This window comes from Paralichthys olivaceus, chromosome 15 (assembly GCF_024713975.1).
Source record: "Paralichthys olivaceus isolate ysfri-2021 chromosome 15, ASM2471397v2, whole genome shotgun sequence".
Taxonomy (NCBI): Eukaryota; Metazoa; Chordata; class Actinopteri; order Pleuronectiformes; family Paralichthyidae; genus Paralichthys; species Paralichthys olivaceus.
In genome coordinates, this window is record NC_091107.1 from 19,661,796 (window position 1) to 19,680,907 (window position 19,112).

General features: G+C 41.1%; 2 protein-coding genes across 3 annotated transcripts; one reads left to right on the forward strand and one right to left on the reverse strand.

Moving 5' to 3' along the window:
• Positions 1-249: 249 nt before the first annotated feature.
• On the reverse strand, positions 250-16,517 carry LOC109628618 (C2 domain-containing protein 2). Of its 2 annotated transcripts, XM_069510474.1 has the most exons (14): positions 16,233-16,517; positions 15,714-15,809; positions 14,294-14,413; positions 11,592-11,693; positions 10,504-10,620; positions 8,673-8,781; positions 6,609-6,717; positions 6,445-6,509; positions 6,219-6,334; positions 5,925-6,087; positions 4,646-4,887; positions 4,137-4,404; positions 3,869-3,902; positions 962-2,322 (listed from the first exon to the last, which is right to left on the reverse strand). In XM_069510474.1, exons 1-14 carry the CDS (start codon positions 16,515-16,517, stop codon positions 2,238-2,240), a joined length of 1,911 nt encoding a protein of 636 aa, XP_069366575.1. In that variant the 3' UTR covers positions 962-2,237. The 2 variants fall into 2 exon arrangements, with proteins under 2 accessions (XP_019941373.1, XP_069366575.1); XM_020085814.2 differs by lacking the exon at positions 3,869-3,902 and having other exon boundaries at positions 250-2,322.
• Positions 16,518-17,021: 504 nt separating this feature from the next.
• atg101 (autophagy related 101) lies at positions 17,022-18,842 on the forward strand. The gene is made up of 2 exons (XM_020085815.2): positions 17,022-17,823; positions 17,912-18,842. Exons 1-2 carry the CDS (start codon positions 17,572-17,574, stop codon positions 18,314-18,316), a joined length of 657 nt encoding a protein of 218 aa, XP_019941374.1. The 5' UTR covers positions 17,022-17,571; the 3' UTR covers positions 18,317-18,842.
• Positions 18,843-19,112: the final 270 nt, after the last annotated feature.

Genomic DNA, 19,112 nt, shown 5'->3' on the forward strand with positions numbered 1-19,112 from the left:
TTTATAAAGGAAAAGCCACTGTAAAATAACAGAAGTAAAAGAGCATATCAACATGTAGTGATTTACATTTAGCACAGGACGGACTTCACCACAGCTGCAACATTCAAAGTGGCACCACAATCAGTTATTGCTGAAAAAGAAAAAAAAATCTTGATATGTATAATAGCTGCAATCCCTGCAGAGAAGTGACTGAGGCCCTGCAGCAACAGTGAAGTTAGCCGCTCTCTGTGCACAAAAAACAGATGCCAGTGAAGAAACCATCAGGAAGCAGTTTATTAATCACAGACAGCCCTACTGCTCACTGAAAGCTGAACTGCACCCACTGCTTGCACGAAGCCTGAAGCAACAGCTCTGAAGCATGATTAAAATGACCCGTTTTATTTTTACAGGATGTTATTCTGCCTGAATCTTAGCTTTTATATTTTTCTATGAACAGAATATGGTCGATGGAGAGCAGGCGATGAGATGTCTGCCTTGTAAATACAAAGACACAACAACTGTGTCCGCAGGAGAGCGCAGTCATGAACAGTGAGTGTTTTTAATTCCCAAGTAGTCTTAATGACAACACTCAGTTAACAGATATGTGCATAGGCTTTTTGATTATTGACATTGCCGATGGTGCAGGAACTTGTGGCGCGCTATCCCATCAGCTCGCTCCCCCGTCCCTCTCTGCTTTCTGATGGTGGATCCAGCCTCACGTCCACTTTAACATCCTCAGAATATCTGTAAGGCAGTCTGTCGATTCTGATTCTGAGCACATTACCTTACTGAAGAAACAGTAGTACAGGATGTGCAGAAAAGTCTTCAACGGAAAATAAAAATACAATCATTAGCTGGATTAAAAAAAAATAAAAAGCAGCCAAATCAATTTGGTTGCTCCCAAACATGTTCACACTTTCTCTTGTTCACGTGTTCAAAGCTACATTGAAAAGAAAAAACATAAGAAAGAAAGAATGCCAGATTGAAGAGCGTAAAATGTGTTCATTAGTGCGTAACGCGGCAAGTATGGCCAAATGTAGCATTACAGTCCAGAGATAAAGGTTCATTCTGTTCCCTTTTACAATCCTGCAGGTAAGAGTACAGGAGGAATCATTTGGGAAGACAAAGACAAAAGTTGCATATATCATTTAAAAACACTGCAGAGGGGAGGAAACATAAAATCTCATATATAAATCAAGAGTTTCACTTGAGCCACAGCGGCGCAGTTTTTCTTTAGATGGTGGTGGTGAAAGATCAAATGGCTTTTGCATAAGCCAAACATAATAATCTTTAAATGGCTAGTTTGACGTCTTTGTTAAACACTAGGCTTGTGTTTTTATCGATAGCTTTGTAGAACTTATATGATTATAACTTAATCTTTTATATGCACATGACACACAGCTGTTAATGATTGATTTGGAATAAAATAAGGATTTTCATAGTCTTAGTGTTATTAAGTAGTTCTATCACTATCTCCCACTCGCACTAGTCATGCAGTGTAAAGATCAACTCCCTTTGTGAATGTTTTCAACATGACTCAGGCCTAAAGAAGAGTCTCTAACACGAGAGCAGCTCTTGTCATTGCACTTTAAGTAAAAGGTTCTAAAATGGTGCAAATCATACAAACACCACTCTGCTCTTCGTCTTTGGTCCTGTTGGTCCACCGTAGGAAACGTTACGGTTTGCAGCAGGGAGAGCTGACTCTCTATCTTCAGTGAGGTAAAGAGCGATGGCCCGCACCAGTCCCGTCTGTCCATAACAAGGCCATAAAAGCACTTAAAAGATGTCAAAGTTTTGCATAAAATCAAATTAACAGAAACATGCAAAATGATACCCTGTGAAAATCCATCAGTCCAGGGCAGGATACCGTCATCCACACATGCGCACACTTGCTTTTGGTGGAACATCTGCTCCTTGTAGGAAGCACTTATGCAGGATATGGCAGTAAAAGAGGATATTTTCCCATATACACAGCTTTCCCATTCACAATGCAGGAGCCCCAGTATGCAGGTTGGGCATTAGGGGGGAGTTGGTTAGCCAGGAAGTTTGCCAATGCAAGTTTTAGATGGAGGTGGTGATGGTTGTTGTTGTGGGAGTGACTGAGGTGAGGAGAGTGAGGGGGTCACGCATGTGGCTCCCCGACGGAGGTAAAGCCGTTGGCTTTGCTCTTGTTCTTACTCCTGCGGCTGAGCATGCGGCTGAGCGTGGCTGTTCGGCTGGCGCGCTCCACTGCGGCCGGAGACTCTAGGTAGACCAGGTCATTGTGGGACTGGCTCATCCCCGGGTCCTTCCGCTGGTGACGGCGCCGGAAAAAGAGCTTGGCACTCTTCTGTAGGAAACTGCCTGTAGCAGAGAAGCAGAGGACATTCAAGATACATCCAGACAAGTGCTGCATTTCAATCTGTGCACTTACTCATACTGATGCAGAGGTGGGTTCACACTGACAACATCAGGTGCACTATGAATACCTGGTGTGTGCACTAAAAACAGTGCACACACCAGAAACAATGGGCACTTCTCAACCCCACCTTTGCCATCTTGGCTACAGACGAAGCAGACCAACCAATGACTTTCATTTATTTTTGGCGCCCATTGCAGTGGGATTTACATTGCACGACAAAGGAGGTACAGTAGTCAGGGCAAGGAAGACATTCATTTTTTAAGTCAAGTAAGAAAAGTAGCTAGAAGATGTTTTGAAATGTAAAAATAGCCAGTGCATGTGCATCGGGACAACAGTGGGAATCTGACGGACTCCACACAATACACCATTCAGTACACAGTGTGGTACAGGTGAGTATACTGACATAAGAAAACTTGTTTGAAGAATCATTGGTACAGAATTTATGTCAGTTAGAAATTGATATTGAAGAGAACTAGTGCAGTGCCTGTTCTAACCGTTTAAAAGTTTGTAATGGACGGTTTGTTTGGCCTGTGGTAATACACCTCGGCCAACAGGTCAAGTTACATCCAAGTCCACTCATATTACATGTGTAGCAAAGTCTGTATTAAGCGTAATTGTCATGATAAGAATAAGAATTATTGAGCTATGGCCAAAAGGGTGTTTTGTGAGGTTAAAATGACCTTGACTTTTCACACTCACTTCCTCCTGTAGTCCAAGTACATGTATGTGCCGAGATGTTAAAAACAAATTTGCTCGAGGTGTTCCTGATATATACTTATGAACATGGGTCCTGTATGTACCAACAGGAGTCTGAGGATTATTCAATATGTGTGGAGTACTTCAGGTGGGCTGTGAACTAAATTCTGTACATTAAAAAAATAAAAAATGCAACATGAGAAGATGTCAGTGGTGGTGCCCCCTCCCACATCGTAAGTCCTATTATTTTATTTCTATTTATTATGAGTCAAATTGTAAATTAATATTTAGAATTTTCGACAACAAACTGACAGCAATTCTAAAATAAAGCATCAAAATGATCTTATATATATATTGAACTGGGTTTACATTTAACATTTCAGTTTGTAGAATTTAAGTGGATTATCTAATATAATCTTGATCATGATTGCATTAGTATATTATCACCTGAAACTAAGACTTGCTTTGTTTTCATTGCCTTAGAATGAGACCTTTAAACCTACTTTGGGAGTGGGTCCTCTTCAGTCTGACATGTTGCACTGCCATGTTACTGAAGTAGCCAAGAACGCACAAAAAAATCACTGGCTCTAGAAAAGACCTTTAGATTTGTGACGTTACCTGAAGGTCACCATGGATTCTCCAACACATTTTGAAGGGGAGGGGTGTTCAGGTGGTTGTAATGTGCAACAATCCAACACACTGAGCCTCTACAGTATTCTACACTACTGCTAGCAGAAACAACACATAGCTAGAGTACCAAGAATACTGCAGGGAACTTATGAAGTAACTTACTCATCCACACATGTGTGCTTAGCACCGCATTCCTCTAAGATGGCAGTGATGATAGTTCAGAGAGGAAATGATGTCAGAGTAGGAAGTGAAGAGACAAAAGAACATAAAAGCATCACCACTGTAAAATGTGAGTTTTGCCAATAAGGTAATATGTTTTCTGAGGATTTTAGGTAAAATGGAAAGAATAGAATAGTAATAAAAAGACCAACGAGTTCACCATCTCCCTGCCACACATGGCTCATCGATGAGTCCCTCTGTGCCCTCTTACCTCTACTCTTCTTGCAGTTGGCCTCAGACACACACATGGATAGTGAGGAATGGTCCAGTTCCTCTCCTGTCTGGCTCTCCCAGTCCTCCGGGGGCCGGCCTATTCCACTGGGGCCCTCCTGAGGCTCTGACAACTCAGGAGGGCTACTGGTCCCCGATGCAATCGCCACAGTCACATCCTGAGTGGAGCTGCTCTCTGACATCGAGGCATCCATCGCAGCAGCGTAGCCCGCCATCAGAGCTAGCTCATCATCCTGGGACATGGGCGTCTGGAAGCATATTCAACTATTTTTAGAATCAATTTCTAGTATTTTTTAGTAATTTCATGATCAGCCACAGGGGAGGGAAGACAATGGTATAAAAAGCATTCCTCAGGCTCTATACAGTTCCATATTATTTAAAACCCTGTAAATCAAACAAGTGAAACAGTTCTACTAAAATAAAATAACTTAAACAGTACGATGCACCAGTGAAGAGTTGCTGAGATCTGGTGAGTGAGTTCATCCTTACTTTGGCGATGCCAGAGATGATGATGGTACTCTTCTTCACCGGGGACTTGAGCTTCTGCTTGGCAGACTGGTGGAGTTGTCTGATGGCGGCCTCGGCCACCGGGTCTGTGCCATTGAGCATCAGCAGCTCGGTGTCAGACGAGGACAGGGCCTTGCTGACCATCGTCCCCAACATAGACGCCTGCTCTGAAACACGCCGCTCACACAGCTTGGGCTTCTTCATCACAGCTTTCTGGGCAGGATCTGAGTGGAAGGGAAGATTTATTAAACTTAAATTGGACATTGTTAACATTTCACAGTGTGCATTGCAGAGGAACAAAAAGAAAATAACATAACATCAAGTTTAATTAAAAGCGACATTGCACCATGGCAGTGAGTCAGCATGAATAATGTCAGAAACCTGTGCAGCTAAATTATATTTAACATCATTACTGTTTTTTACCTTCTACTGTTGTTTGAGATCAGCACATTTAAATGTCTGTCATCGGACTAACACCAAATTGCTGAACCTGAGATTAAATAACTGTCATTTAGTACTTATAAGGTGTCCAGGATCACTGAGACATAGTTCTTTACCACTTGGACATGTTATCTACATAAGAAATTGTAAGCACTCTAAACTTATTTAGGGATAGAACTGGTCTAACAGGGTATTTAAACTGTTCTAAAGGTGTAATCAAGTTTCAGACACATCATACAGAACTGCCGCATCACTCTGTGGTTGGAATTGTTTTTGTTTCCAGGGTGTTTGGTCTCAGCTCCAGCTGAAATACATACATGTAACATGGATTGATGCACTGTACTGAGGCTCAGTGGTGCTTTGAGCTAAATCCTAACATGTGCACACGGGAAATGTCCACATGATTTTTAACAATGTTAAACATTTGATCAGCATGAAACACAAAGGGAACCAAAGGCTGAGGGAATTGTTATATATAATGATCTGTTATGGCATTAGACTCAAAGTTTTCTTAGATTCTTCACATGAAAATCTTTACCAAACTATCTATCACTACTACTAGAAGAAACTTCTAGAAGATTTATCCACTGAGGAGCAGGAATGTCAGAAAAAAGTATCATGGCGATAAAATTAATAGTTGATTTTTCAGTCTCAACTAAAATGGAGGAGCCACCTACCAAAACATCCAGTGAGCAATGTTACTGCTATGGATAAAAAATTGTTTTATCTTTTCGGAATGGTGATGCAATTTTAAGGAATTTTCATACAAATTATATAAATTAAGACAATTTTTTCGATACTGATATCAGCAGTACTGTACCTATGTTGAGTGGGAGTGGTCGACCCGGCTTGCTCTTCACTGCGGTGATGGTGGTGACCACCGTGCCACAGGGCATGACCGTTCGGTCCATCTCCACCCTCTTATTAGAGGCTGGGGTCGGAGGGTGCCAGGACCTCACCTCGCTGGGCTCCAGGTAGGTAAACTGAGGAATATAATTGAACACATTAAATACTGTAACACTGTGTCAGTGAAAACCTTAGACGCAGAAACAGAATCTAACTCTTTATATTAAAAAGTGTGATATCCCAGCGTTAACTGGGATGAGGGTGTTACCTCAGTAGTCAGTGATCCAGTCACCGTGTCTTTGGTCATGAGTGCAAATGTTTGCTGTCCTTTGGGCTGTTTTTTTACAAGATCAAAAGGCACTGATACCTGACCTAGTAAGGAACCTGACAAAGAGAAAACACACCTGATTCAGTCTTGTAGTGCCAAAGCACACGGCAGTAAAAGCTTGTGAACAAACTGAGTTTGTCATAAAAGGAAGGAGTTTTTCTCTTACTCTCTTGAGGTTGTCCATCATTCATTAGCTGAATAATGAGCTCTTTTGATCGTCCATTCAACTCACTGGTGAGATAGACAAATGAAAACTTTTGTAGAAAAACAAGAGAGGAACTCTATCTCAAAGGCCGTGGTGGTTTGCAGTGCCCTGAGGTTAAAACTTACAAGATAAATGGCTGGTCCCAGGCAGGATTGGTCGTGTTCTTCAAAACAGACGTGTTAAACTTCTGTGGAGGATCATCTAACTGCAGCACACACAGAGGATTCATGCTGCCTAAAAAACACAACAAAAACAGCTCAGTTTGCATCACAGGAGACAAACAGTGTGTGTCTGTCTGAGAATAAACTGTAAATTCAGTTAGTTCTTCAGGCCAAAGTCTTTTGACAGTTGATTAAATCAAATCTGCTGCTGCATGATTACATTTTGCTGTGGTCACCGCCCCAGCTTCACTTTAACAGACAGAGGGAAATTCTGCCCACACTGTGTATATGTGATACCAGGTTCACAAAGGTGAGCACAGGCAGACAAAGTCCATTTATAAGTGAACTTTATTAGACACAAGCACTTTCTCTTTATGAGTACATCAGCGTGTGATGCTGTGTCATGTCTCTGCTGCACAGTAACGAGCAGAATACTGAAGAAGATGACACTGACTCACAATTAGAGGGTGAGTCATCATAGCAACTACAAAAACAAAGTTGTTGTGGACGATGTTGTAATCAAAGACTTATTAAATAGCCTCTTATCAGCTCAAAACATGTTTTCCTCTTGTGTCATGGCCGACAACACCACAGTGCTTTGTTTTTATGCTGATCACAAGTGAAGTTCACTTTTGTGTGTTGACAGTGATGTGAATTTATTATGAACAAGATCAGCTTTGACCAGCAGATTACCACCTCTTACAGGGATCTGAAAGACAAATCTAGTCCCAGTTATGTTAAGAGCCGCTGGACACGACTCACTGTCATGTCGGCAGAAATGCCAGGCTGAGAGATTCAATGTGGAGTAGCAACAAAATATAGTATGATATTAATTCATTTTAAAATTGAAATACAGCATTACATGATATTAAATCATCTACTATAGTGGTCAATTAAATCAGTGTTCCTACAAGTTTTGAACAAGTTTAATTTAAGACTTTATAAGACCTTTGTAAAATCCTTATGACTGAAATTTAGTGCGACAGACATGAAGGAATATCAGAGTTCTGGAATTACCCATAATTGAAGTTTAACTTACTAAGCAAGTAGAGAATAACCTTTAAAATGTCACATTATCTCGCAAACAACAGGTTGAGATATTATCCACAGTTTTTCCCACAGGCAATGCGGATGTAGTTATCTGTTCCATGTTTGACTTGTTCGTAGTTTTATCACTGCGTGCTAACATCTGTATCGTTGAAAGAGAACTACAACACTCAGGAAACATTATAAATGACACATGCCAGCAAAATGTTTTAAAGCATGATGGAAGTAGCGTTAAACATATTTAATAAGTTTTACGTATTTAAAGGTCGAGTGTGTAAGATGTAGGTGAAAGGGATCTACTGGCAGAAATTTAATGTAGAATAATCCTCATGATGTTTTCACTAGTTCTTTTCCTCTAAATTGTATGAATTGTAGTTTTCTTTACCTTGACAAGGCCCTTTATATTTAAATACTATTTACATTGAGGGGTCCTCTCTACGAAGGCTGCCATGTTTTTTTACAGTCGTCTAAACTGAAAAAACTAAAAACCTTTTGAGTTTTAATGACAACTGAAGCTACCACAGTTTCTCTTTCATTTTTGGGAGGGTGAGGTGAGGGGTATTCATCTGTAACATGACACTTCACCACTAGATGTCACTAAACTACACATTGGATCTTTTAAGGTGAATTTTAGACTTTTTACTATTATAGGAATATTTATATTGATAAAACAGTTGCAGCTGGAATTTGTTTAAACAGCCCCATGGCTGTGATGTTGATTTAACAAATGCATCTTTTGTTGACCCCCATGTAAAGGATTTTACAGACGTCTTTATAAAAGACACAGCTTAACATTTTGCTCACGTCTTTTAAACCCATTCCTTCTGAGTCAGTGTATACTGACCTGACTGATAAGGTTGCTGTGGATGCCACAAGTCAGTGAAGTTGAAAGGCACAAATGTAGGTTTGTGAGCTCAGGACACAACAGACACAGTCACAGCTGTTTCATTTGAATCGAAATGACAAAGACAAACATCCAACCTGCAGCATCTTCCTCCTGATTGAGTGTCACACGGATGTTTTTCACCAGCAGCTTCCAGTCGTGGGCACGGGGGGGTTTGGGGGGTGAAACCACTTTGTTCTGTGCTTCCTATTGAAAAAAACCATAGTAAGTGAAGAAGTGGATAACAATGTTGATCTACTGATTGCACCTGCAGCAATGCAAGTAAAACACTCCCAGGTTTCTCCATAGTGCTGTAACACACATCATGGAGACGATCAAAGGTCTTGGAAAAGTAAATCAGGAAAAAGGTTTTCAGTTGTTCAATTGTATCACTAATTTCAGAGGCAACCTACAGAGTGCTCATTGTAACTGATCGAGTATCCAGGAACTTAAGTAAGAAAAACTATTTTGACTGCTGCTACTTCTGCATTACTCTAGAGATAATCTTTTTAATTAGATATTGTGGCTTCATTGTCAGTTTATTTGCTGACATATCACTTTAATTGCTTTTTCTTGCAATTCACTCATGTGGTTGTTTGTTGTTCTTTCCATTTCATTATGCAAGTTCTGCTTCATCCTCTCACTGCAGTCGTTGACACCTGTTTGGTCATAGGGGGAGGTGGGGCCTTTGTGTAATTTGTAGGGCTCCACACAATTTACTGAACTATGAGTAAACACTGTGCGGCTCATTTTAGAGAAAAGGACGAACTGCGCAGCCTTTTAAGAGCAGCCTCTGTTTTCCCACTGCACTGTTTGCATCCACAGGTTTTTGTGTGAAAAGGGCGAGAGAAAAGGCTTTTGTGAACATGCCGTTAGGCTAAATGAATATTTGAGTCTGTGTTAATAACTGTCTGTTGAACTTTAAACGAGTCCGTTCTACATCTCATGTTTTCATACAGCTGCTGAGGTCATTGTGTCACATCCCCTACCGCTGTTTCCTTTATGATCTACACTGATCTCATACATGGCCTCTGTCAAATCCAACCCTCAAAACAACTGAGAACCAAAAAAAAAAAAAACATTTCTAGCTTGACTCAATATGACGAAGAGTGTATGAAGTGGATGATTTACATTTTTAATCTTGAAATAGAGAAAATATCAAGATCAGATAAAAACATTTTTTAAAAAGCAGACCACACAGGCTGATCAAGCGAAATGGTCCAGTTCAACCTGCTAACTGAGCTGTCTAGCCTGTTCAGTCATTTTAAAACTTTAAATCACATCAGGAGGTGGTACGACTGCAACAATTAGCTGAGAAATAAATAAACAACAATTAGAACAAACATTTCCTGGTAAAAGAATCTCAAATGGATGATTTCCCTGATTAGGGAGATAAGGGCTCTGTAGAGTTCTTATACACATAATTGTTTTAACATTTAATAAACACAACAACAAGATAATTTACAGTTGTTACCTCCTAAACATTACTTGGTATTTTGATAAAAAACAGAAATGTGTTTCATATTAAAACTGAGCAGCTACTCCAAGAATACCAACTCCAGTTTGTGAACATGATGCATGGTCAAATTAGAAACACATGACATGACATCATGTGATGCCTGTGCAAAGTGCACTGCAGTAAAAATGTTTTTCATGTGAATTTAATCTTCAGACTTTAGAGCTGAGGTTTCTTAAGACAAACTGTCAAAATGATTAATTTGCTGAATTTATGAAGCTTTGACACTTTTGTGGACAGAGTAGAGCAGGTTAACAGAGATTCATGTCAATTAACTGTCGACCTGTGAGGAAGTATACAGTAGGTTATAGTCTGGTTTTTCACCTTGCAGCGAACAATGACACACACCTTCATTGCGTTCTTGTGTGGGAGCTGTTAAGACGTCATGCATCAGACATGACTCCTCCACTCACCTTGATCTCTGAGGCCTGAGCAGGCCTGCAGCTCAGCAACACAGAGGGGCGCGTCACAGATAACAGCTGCCTGAGCTGCTCCTTTATGGCTGCTACACTAGAAGTGTTGGCATTGTCCTGACAGAGAGAATTGGATATAATATGAGTCACATATATAAAAAATGTACAATAGTTTCCTTGTACATATTTCTACATACCTTTTTTCAAGATTTATAAAAGGTCATTGTGACCTTTGACCACTGTAAAGTATTGACTTAATCTGAAAATCTCAGTCCAAGTGAGAACGGATCAAAAGTTGAAGAAATTCCCTCAAGCTGATCTTATGGTATTACTGTTTAAAGAAAAACATAACCATATTTGTGAGGCCACCGTGACATTGACCTCTGGCTTCAGAAATTAAGTGATTTAATCCTCGAGTCAAAGTGAATGTTTGTGCCAAATGTGGTTCCTTCACAGAGTTCTAGAGAGATACCCTTCATAAGGCAAACAATGTGTTTTGTGAGGTCACTGTGACCACCAAAATCTAATCAGTTCATCCTTGAGTCCGACTGAATATTTGAGGAAATTCCCTCCAGGCTTTCTTAACATGACATATTGCGTTCACAGGAATGGGATGGACCAAGAACCCGAAAATATAACGCCTCCGTGCCGGCGAAACACACAATTTCCACCTGACTTTGACGGATACATTTCTTTACTTAACCAGACGGATCCTAAGAAAGTTTTTACTTATGATAATTCACATAATAGGACAAAATACTCTAAAAATTGTCTTAAAAAACACAGGTTTTAATAGAACTGTATCCTTCACCAGCACTGGCGATGAGAGGTGGATAGAAACTTCAGTGATATACCACAATGTAATCTCTATAAACAGATTATTACCAGATGATAACCGATGGGCTTCGAGATAAAACCACAATGTAATCTGTTGATATTTGATAAATATACTACAGACTCTTTTCTCCAGACTCCTCATTTATATATAACAAACTAAACAGTCAATTTCTTTTCGTTTCAGTCAAATACAACAGTTCTCCTGGGTTAGGGTGTCACTGTTTTGTTGTTTCAGAGGGACCTGAAATTACCTGGGTGAAAGTGGGTGTGACGTGCAGCTCCCCTGTGTCCAGGTGAGACACTCCCCAGCTCACTTTAATCTCATCTTCAGCCTCCTGCATCTGGAGATCAAGCTGGGGAACACAGGAGAAAACCATGATACCTTACATTGAATATATGGCACTGTTTAAATAAATATGAAATAAAATTGATTCTCAAGATATTAAGCAATACACCAAACATAATAGATTTCAGTATGCATTTTAAAAAACAAACCACTTAAAGGGATGGGTTTACAGGAACTAAAGGTTTATTGTGGCTGGAACTCATTAGACCGTTTCCGTCATTTGATGAATAAATGTCCAAATACCCAACAGGCATTAAACTGTCACCACTGCACCAGTTCACACCACATTAGAAAGAATTCATCCCAGTTGATTATAGTAGTTGTTAACTTGTTGGCTACCTTTAGGCAGCGACAACCTCAAAACTGTCATGACTTTTGAGAGGAGATGAAAACCTGACTGTTGGAATCAGTGGAAGTTCACCAGATCGTGGATTCAATTAAAATATTAGGTTGTATTGATTTTCTTTGTTTTTTCTTCAGCCACGGATGTTTCAGCCCATTTTTTGTTTCCTTGGTTTGATTGTTTAATGGAAACCAAGATTACAACTACTGTATGGATTATCATGAAATTCAGAGGAAGGATGCAGTACGGGTCACAGAAGTACCCATTCGATTTTGGTGCAGATCCGGGATTTTTTTTAAGGGAATAGATCATTAATCCTGGCAACCACATATTTGGCATAACAAGGGAACTTATATCTATGAAACTTGGCTGGGACTTGGTGCAGGTATGTAGAAGTGCACTTCTAGTATGAATCTGCATTCCGTCTTGAAATCATATTCTGTATACTATGTCTAGTTAAAATAAAAAATAATTATAATAAAAAAAACACTGCTGACATTGTCAACACCATACAGTCTACAACAAACATATTACATCAACCTCACAAACACAAAGAGGACTTCCTAGAGAAGGTCAAAAAGATTAACATAAACACCAGGTTCATCTGAGAGAGAAAATGAAACGAGACAGAGGAAGATAGAAAAGAGGGAGATAGAAAAAAGACTGGGCCATCCTGCCTCAACATGCCTGGATTCCAGTGTAAGACTGAACAGCTGTGATGCCAAAAAGACCAGATACCGATAACACAGATATCAGAGGCTGCATTGATAACAACTGGATCAAATAGTAATAAAAAAAAATCCACATGAATTGAAGAACAGAAATAGTTTATGAAGGTTTCTGCCTTCACTTAATATATGCTCCTTTATGTATCCTCAAGAGACCGTCTGTTGACTCTGCTGTGTACTCATACAACAAATATGTAAATACAGCATTTACATGTCATATGAGTACTGCATTAATGTGTCACGTCACCCTCATCACATGAAGTGCGCCATGTGGTGCAGTAGTGTGCTAAAGGACAAAATACATTGCATACTGTAAATGTGTGGGGCTTCTCTCGCACATATCACTCCACTCATAACATAATGAGCCAGGAGCATTCTAGCCTGGACCTCTGTGGAAAGCTAACAAATGTACCAGTGGATGGAAGGAGGTGTTTGAAAAGGCTTTCTGACTTTTCCAGACTAAAATGGAAACAATGAGAGTGAAAAGGGGACAAGTGGCTTCCTTTATGTTCCTGTGACAACAACTGATCCACAACCAAAACAAAAATGTCCCAACTCTAATCCAGACTTAGGCTTTGTAGCCTCTCACTCTGGTTGTATTTATGGCACAATGAGCTAAAGAGTTGTGACAAGCACCTTATTAGTGTAAAAATAGCCTTAATACAATTGGGTTAACTGGTATAGCTGCTTGTATCCATACATGTAACACTGAACCTAAGAAGAGATTAAAAGTCAACCACAAGCTACTGCGCTGTTTTTATTAAATGTCCCAGAACTTCCAAGAGCAAGGACTTTTGTCAGACCAGAATTTTTTTCTAAAGAAAAGAGGGACTGTCAGATTTGAAGATGATAAATCAAATAGACGTCTACAATCTCTTGAAAAGATCAAAGATTCATTAGTGGTTGGGGATATAATGTTAGAGCTCCACCAATCCTGACAAATGTAAAATTAAACAAAGTGGGCCTTACTGGAAAGGGGCCAGACAGTGATTTTAATGACGTCTTCAGGACATTTGCCAAGCACAGAAAGATACCACAACCAATTAATCTAATTCTGGTGCCAGCAAATAGCCAGTGCCGGGCAGCAGCACATCATGTTTAATAAAATCTAACATCAAACCATAATGACTTCCTGAAGGATGCAACTCTTTTCTTCTGATGCCTCAGTGAGAGGTATTGCACTATTACATTTTGGTGTCTTTCTTTTAACTTGACTTAAAGGTACAGTGTGTTGAATTTAGTGATATCGAGTGTTGAAATTGCATGTTGCAGCTGAACACCCCTCTCCTCACCCTCCCCTCCCAAACATGAAAAAGAGCCTGTGGTAGCTTCAATTGTCATAAAAACTCAAAAGGTGTTTAGTTTGTCCAGTCTGGACTAATGTAAAAAATATGGCGGCCCCCGTAGAGAGGGTCCCCTCGATGTAAATATAAAGTATTTAAATAGAAAGGGCCTTTTCTGGGGTAAAGAAAACTACTATTCATACAATTTAGATGAAACACACTAATGAAACCACCATGAGGATTGAGCATTTACCTGCAGCTCAAGTGGAGCTATACACACTGTGTATGTACGAGGATCTGCTGTAGCCATGGCTGACAATGTCGCACTGAGAGAGAACTGAAGCTTCTCCCCAACCACGCTACAGCAAGTGGCCTGTTGGGAAGACAAAGTGAGACATTAGTGTTGTGTAAATCTACTGAGAATGTAAGAGCTACAGCAGGGCCAGCATTTGCACACAGTTGAATCATGACTTATGAAAACAATTGCAGTAGGAAGGGAAAGAATTTGCAATGTATAGTTGCTGTGTGTAAAGAAATGTAAAGACTCAGTAAAAACATTTATGTTACTGTGTGTAGATTCTATCACAACAAACATATGCATGACATAAGCAGACAGTAGATCACCTTTGCTGCAATGGAACACAACCTTCACAGAGTAAATTACCACACAATGGTACAGTCACTTCTTACTAGAAAGACATTCATTCAGTGCATTCTTTCTGATTTCAGGGTAGAGAGAATGGTTTTGTCCAGTTTGGTGTAAATCACTGTAATGGGAGACCGAGACATAAACATAGATGCTGCTGCATTCCCTGTCTGCCTGCTCCTCCTTAGTGCTGAGCTTGACAGATATATAAGCTTCTTACACACACACACACACACACACACACACACACACACACACACACACACACACACACACACACACACACACACACTGACAGAACACCTGGTATTTTGCACCATATCATGTTGATCACAATGGAAGAGCTGAGTTTGCATTGAGAGCTCAGCAAAGCCCACCACGCCAGAAACAGAGAGCAATTTGTCCCTATCTGACCTCGCTAAAAATGAAAGCCTGATGGTGGCAGTTTGCTTTACGCACATTCTGCTGCATGTTGGCACATACTGTGTTTACTGATAAAAAACCAAATGCAAGCATCAGGTAGTGTCTTTCAAGAATGATTTTCATCTCAATTTTTGTAATGAGCATGTGGACCCCAGAAAAGAAATGCACAGCATATTATCTTGCTAACTCTAAATGAATGGGGGTAATGTCTTTACTAAAGGTGAAGGGTTAGAGTTAGTGTTGATCTGATGCAGAATATAATGCAGGACTGATTGTAGAGTAGTTCCCTCTTAAATGAATTAGAGGAGGGAAGATTGATGTGAGGGACAGGCTTTGTTAATAAACTGCACAAACATGGAAATTGAAAATCTATTAAGTGTCTGCAGCTATGATCCGCTTAAATGGTGAAGCTACCATGGAAGACAAATGATTATTTTTCCAAACACAACATACTCGCTCAACAAGAGCACAGCTATTCTAGATAACTCCTAGAAAAATATATACTGATTGTTGTCTAGACGGAGGCAACACAAAACAACATTAAACATGAAGCAAAAGCCCTTGTGTTGCATTCATAACACACAGACTTCAAGAGCAAGTGTACCTGGCTCCTGGAAGACTTTTTGAAGCTAGACACACGGCTGACCGTGAGCTCTGATGCTTCAAGATCATCCTCTTCAAATGTCAACAGAACAGCACCCTGATGAGGAGGAAGACAATGGACAGATTAGAACAACAAATGCACACCACACAACTTCTACATCAGGGTAATTACGTTGTTGCCAACAAATCAGCATTGATCTGAGCTGCATTGTATCACATTGGCATCTGCAGTGTGTGATCCAACTGAATAACTCTGAGGAAAATAAACTGCTCACGGTCCAGGGGTGTTTCTGGTGGTGCATTGAGAAGAAGACAGGGAGCGACAAGGCTGGTGTGTCGTATGTTGAAGGATGGTGCTGCCATTTGAAGCTACATCAGAAGCTAAATGTATGAGTGTAGATGGAGTGGTCTGATTCACTTCCTCAGACAATCTGCACTGTCTTTATTCAAGTCACCTGCCACACACACACAGACACACACACACACACACACGAGTGGCGGCTCTGGTCATGAGACTCACCCCACGCTTCCTCGACTCTTCGGTCAGAGCCCGGCACCAGGCTCCTCTCCACTGACTCCTCCAGCTCTTCAGCGACAGCGCCCATTTCAGCAGCGCGGCGGCTTCCTCCTCCTTCGCCGCGTTGCCCTCGTCTGTCCACCGCTGGTTTCCTACAGCCCTTTGTTGGCAATACTGTACGAAATACACCACCAGAGTGACCAGGGACGCTAGGAACAGCGTGACCATGCACAGCCACTGCGGATCCTCCAAACCGAAACGTGAACTGGCGCTTTCCAAGTCGGACATTCTTTGCTGGATGAAGACGACGAGCTCAGCTTAACACAACCTCCTCTGAGAGACAGCCTGGAAACCTCATAGTATTAATGTGCTCGAAGTCACTGTGGGCAAACTGACCCCAGCACAGCTCTCAACTCCCGGTACACACTCTGCTTACTGATAGCCATGTTGCAGAACCGTAAAGCGGCAACACAAGGTGTCCGTGGAGACCCGGTGCAAAGGTTTCTCGAGGTAAACGCAAACAGTCCCCGCAGAGGAACACTCCGTCCTCCACTCATTGAGTGCGCTCGTTAGCCCAGTTAGCTAATCTTCGCCTCACGTCGCTTTACCTAGCGGTTCCTCGTTAGCTGATAAAGTTCACCCGCACACACAAAAAAAAGACTTATTTCCCAGGTTCAGAGGCTGAGTTCCACCGGACGATATCCAGACAGTGAGAGACGAGCCCCGGGAAATCATCCCGGGAGCGGAGAGGGCAGTCGCGGCCGCGGGACTCGGTCTGACTGGACTAAAGTTGCCGATTGGAAACGGATATGTGGCACAAACTGTGACTCCCAGAATGCACCGCGACGGACGCGAAAGTTTGTTGTTATCCGGGTAGAAGCGTGAACCGAGACTTATCCAGGGTGACATGAATCCTACACGTTATTTGTTTTAATCAGGGATCATATTTTTTATTTTAGTAGTTTAATTAATTACCCCGGGTAGAAAAACTACAACTACAACGTATTTTTGAGCTTCGCGGCTTGCCGTAGACTGTCTGCCATCATTGTTATCAGTCAGTAGCTCGTCGTGTTTGTAGCAAACAGCTAGCTGCTGCTAAGTACCTGCTGTCACTGCTCAGAAATTCCATTGAGACAGGGTTCCCTTTCAAACGTATGTATATATTTTATAGTTTATTTATATAATTCCGAGGTCTTCTGTATTTTAACACATCGTAATACGTTGTGTAGAGAAGGGGCCGCCCGTCAGGACAGGTAAACAAACTATAGCCGAGCTACGCTCAGTAGCCACCATCTCCCTTCTCGTGTCGTCGCCTGTAAATGGAAACATCTCTTGTTTCGCAATGAACTGTCGCTCGGAGGTTCTGGAGGTGACAGTGGAGTCGAGGCAGGTGGAGGAGGCCATGCTGGCTCTGCTGCACACCATCTTAATGCACCGCAGCACCGGGAAATTTCACTACAAGAAGGAGGGCACCTACTCCATCGGTACAGTGGGCACACTTGATTTCGATTGTGATTTCATCGACTTCACCTTTGTCAGAGTGTCCTCAGAGGAGCTGGACAGGGTGATCAGGAAGGCTGTGTCTGAATTTAAGGTAACTGGTGATTGTGGAAGGCTGTTGTTAGGTACAGTCCATGGTTAGGCCTGTAATCTCATGCTTTTATGACATGTTTTGGTTTCAGGACGCTTTGAGCAATTCAGGCAGCGACGGCATGGGGCAAATCTCCCTGGAGTTCTACCAGAAGAAGAAATCTCGCTGGCCTTTTTCAGATGAGTGTATTCCCTGGGAGGTGTGGAGCATCAAGGTCAATGTTGTCAACCTCGCCAACGAGCAGGAGAGACAGATCTGCAGGGAGAAAGTGGGCGAGAAGCTGGGGGAGAAGGTGATCAACGTGGTTGAGGTCATAAATCGCCACGAGTACCTGCCAAAGATGCCCACCCAGTCAGAAGTGGACAATGTTTTTGACACCAGTCTCAAAGATGTTCAGCCATACCTTTACAAAATCACATACCAGATCACTGACTCCCTGGGAACCTCCGTAAGCACCACAATGAGGAGGCTGATTAAAGACACCTTGGCACTGTGAGGATGCTCCAACACAGAGAAGAGAAAGTTATGGATGACTTCAAACCTTAAAAATATCTGTAGTAACATCTGTCATCTCTTTTTTTGTTAAAACATTTTTTTTTCAGCTCCACTTCTGCTACAGTGAGTGTCAGATAACTTTTCAGACGTCTCTGTCATGGTTCTGGTATTGATTGTACCTCAAGATTTTTAATTATACAATATCTATTAAAGGATATTTAGTTTTTTTACAATCTTTTTGTTTTCCAATTCCCTTTACTTTCAACCATATAGAAATGCAACTCTAGCACATTGCTGAAAAACATATATATATTAGGTTAATACTTGTTGATAATGTTAAATCTGTAAATTATTGTACATTTTTGGCAATAAATGTTGATTGTAAGGATGGCAATTACTGTCGATAGGCATGTCTCTTTCAAACTTAAGTCTGTCTCTATTAATTCTGTCCTAACCTTTGAGATTAGAGCATCTACTGGTGATATTAATTCACAGGATTCAGTCATAAAATAAACATTTAAATCTGACTTCTCTCTCTCTCTCTGTGTGTGTGTGTGTGTGTGTGTGTGTGTGTGTGTGTGTGTGTGTGTGTGAAAAAGATATGGATGAGTTTAGAGACAGATTTCCTCCTTTATGTGAAAACTTCCTTTCTGCTAACATTTTCATGGAGAGCGTGACCTTACACATGGGTAGGACAGGATTTCCAGTTTGTCATTTTTCCATATTAAAGCAAACACTTCCTAAGTTCACTCCCAAGTTTTCCAGCCAGTAATTGTCACAGTGGCCCAGAGAGTGAT

Excerpts from the sequence above, each read along its gene's own strand:
- LOC109628618 (XM_020085814.2), bottom strand. The coding sequence starts at position 16,517 with ATGTCCGACTTGGAAAGCGCCAGTTCACGTTTCGGTTTGGAGGATCCG. Across the intron at positions 14,414-15,713 it reads AAAAGTCTTCCAGGAGCCAG|GCCACTTGCTGTAGCGTGGT; the intron begins GTACACTTGCTC and ends TCTTCCCAACAG. Across the intron at positions 2,323-4,136 it reads CAACTGCAAGAAGAGTAGAG|GCAGTTTCCTACAGAAGAGT; the intron begins GTAAGAGGGCAC and ends TCTCTGCTACAG.
- atg101 (XM_020085815.2), top strand. The coding sequence starts at position 17,572 with ATGAACTGTCGCTCGGAGGTTCTGGAGGTGACAGTGGAGTCGAGGCAG. Across the intron at positions 17,824-17,911 it reads AGGCTGTGTCTGAATTTAAG|GACGCTTTGAGCAATTCAGG; the intron begins GTAACTGGTGAT and ends TTTTGGTTTCAG.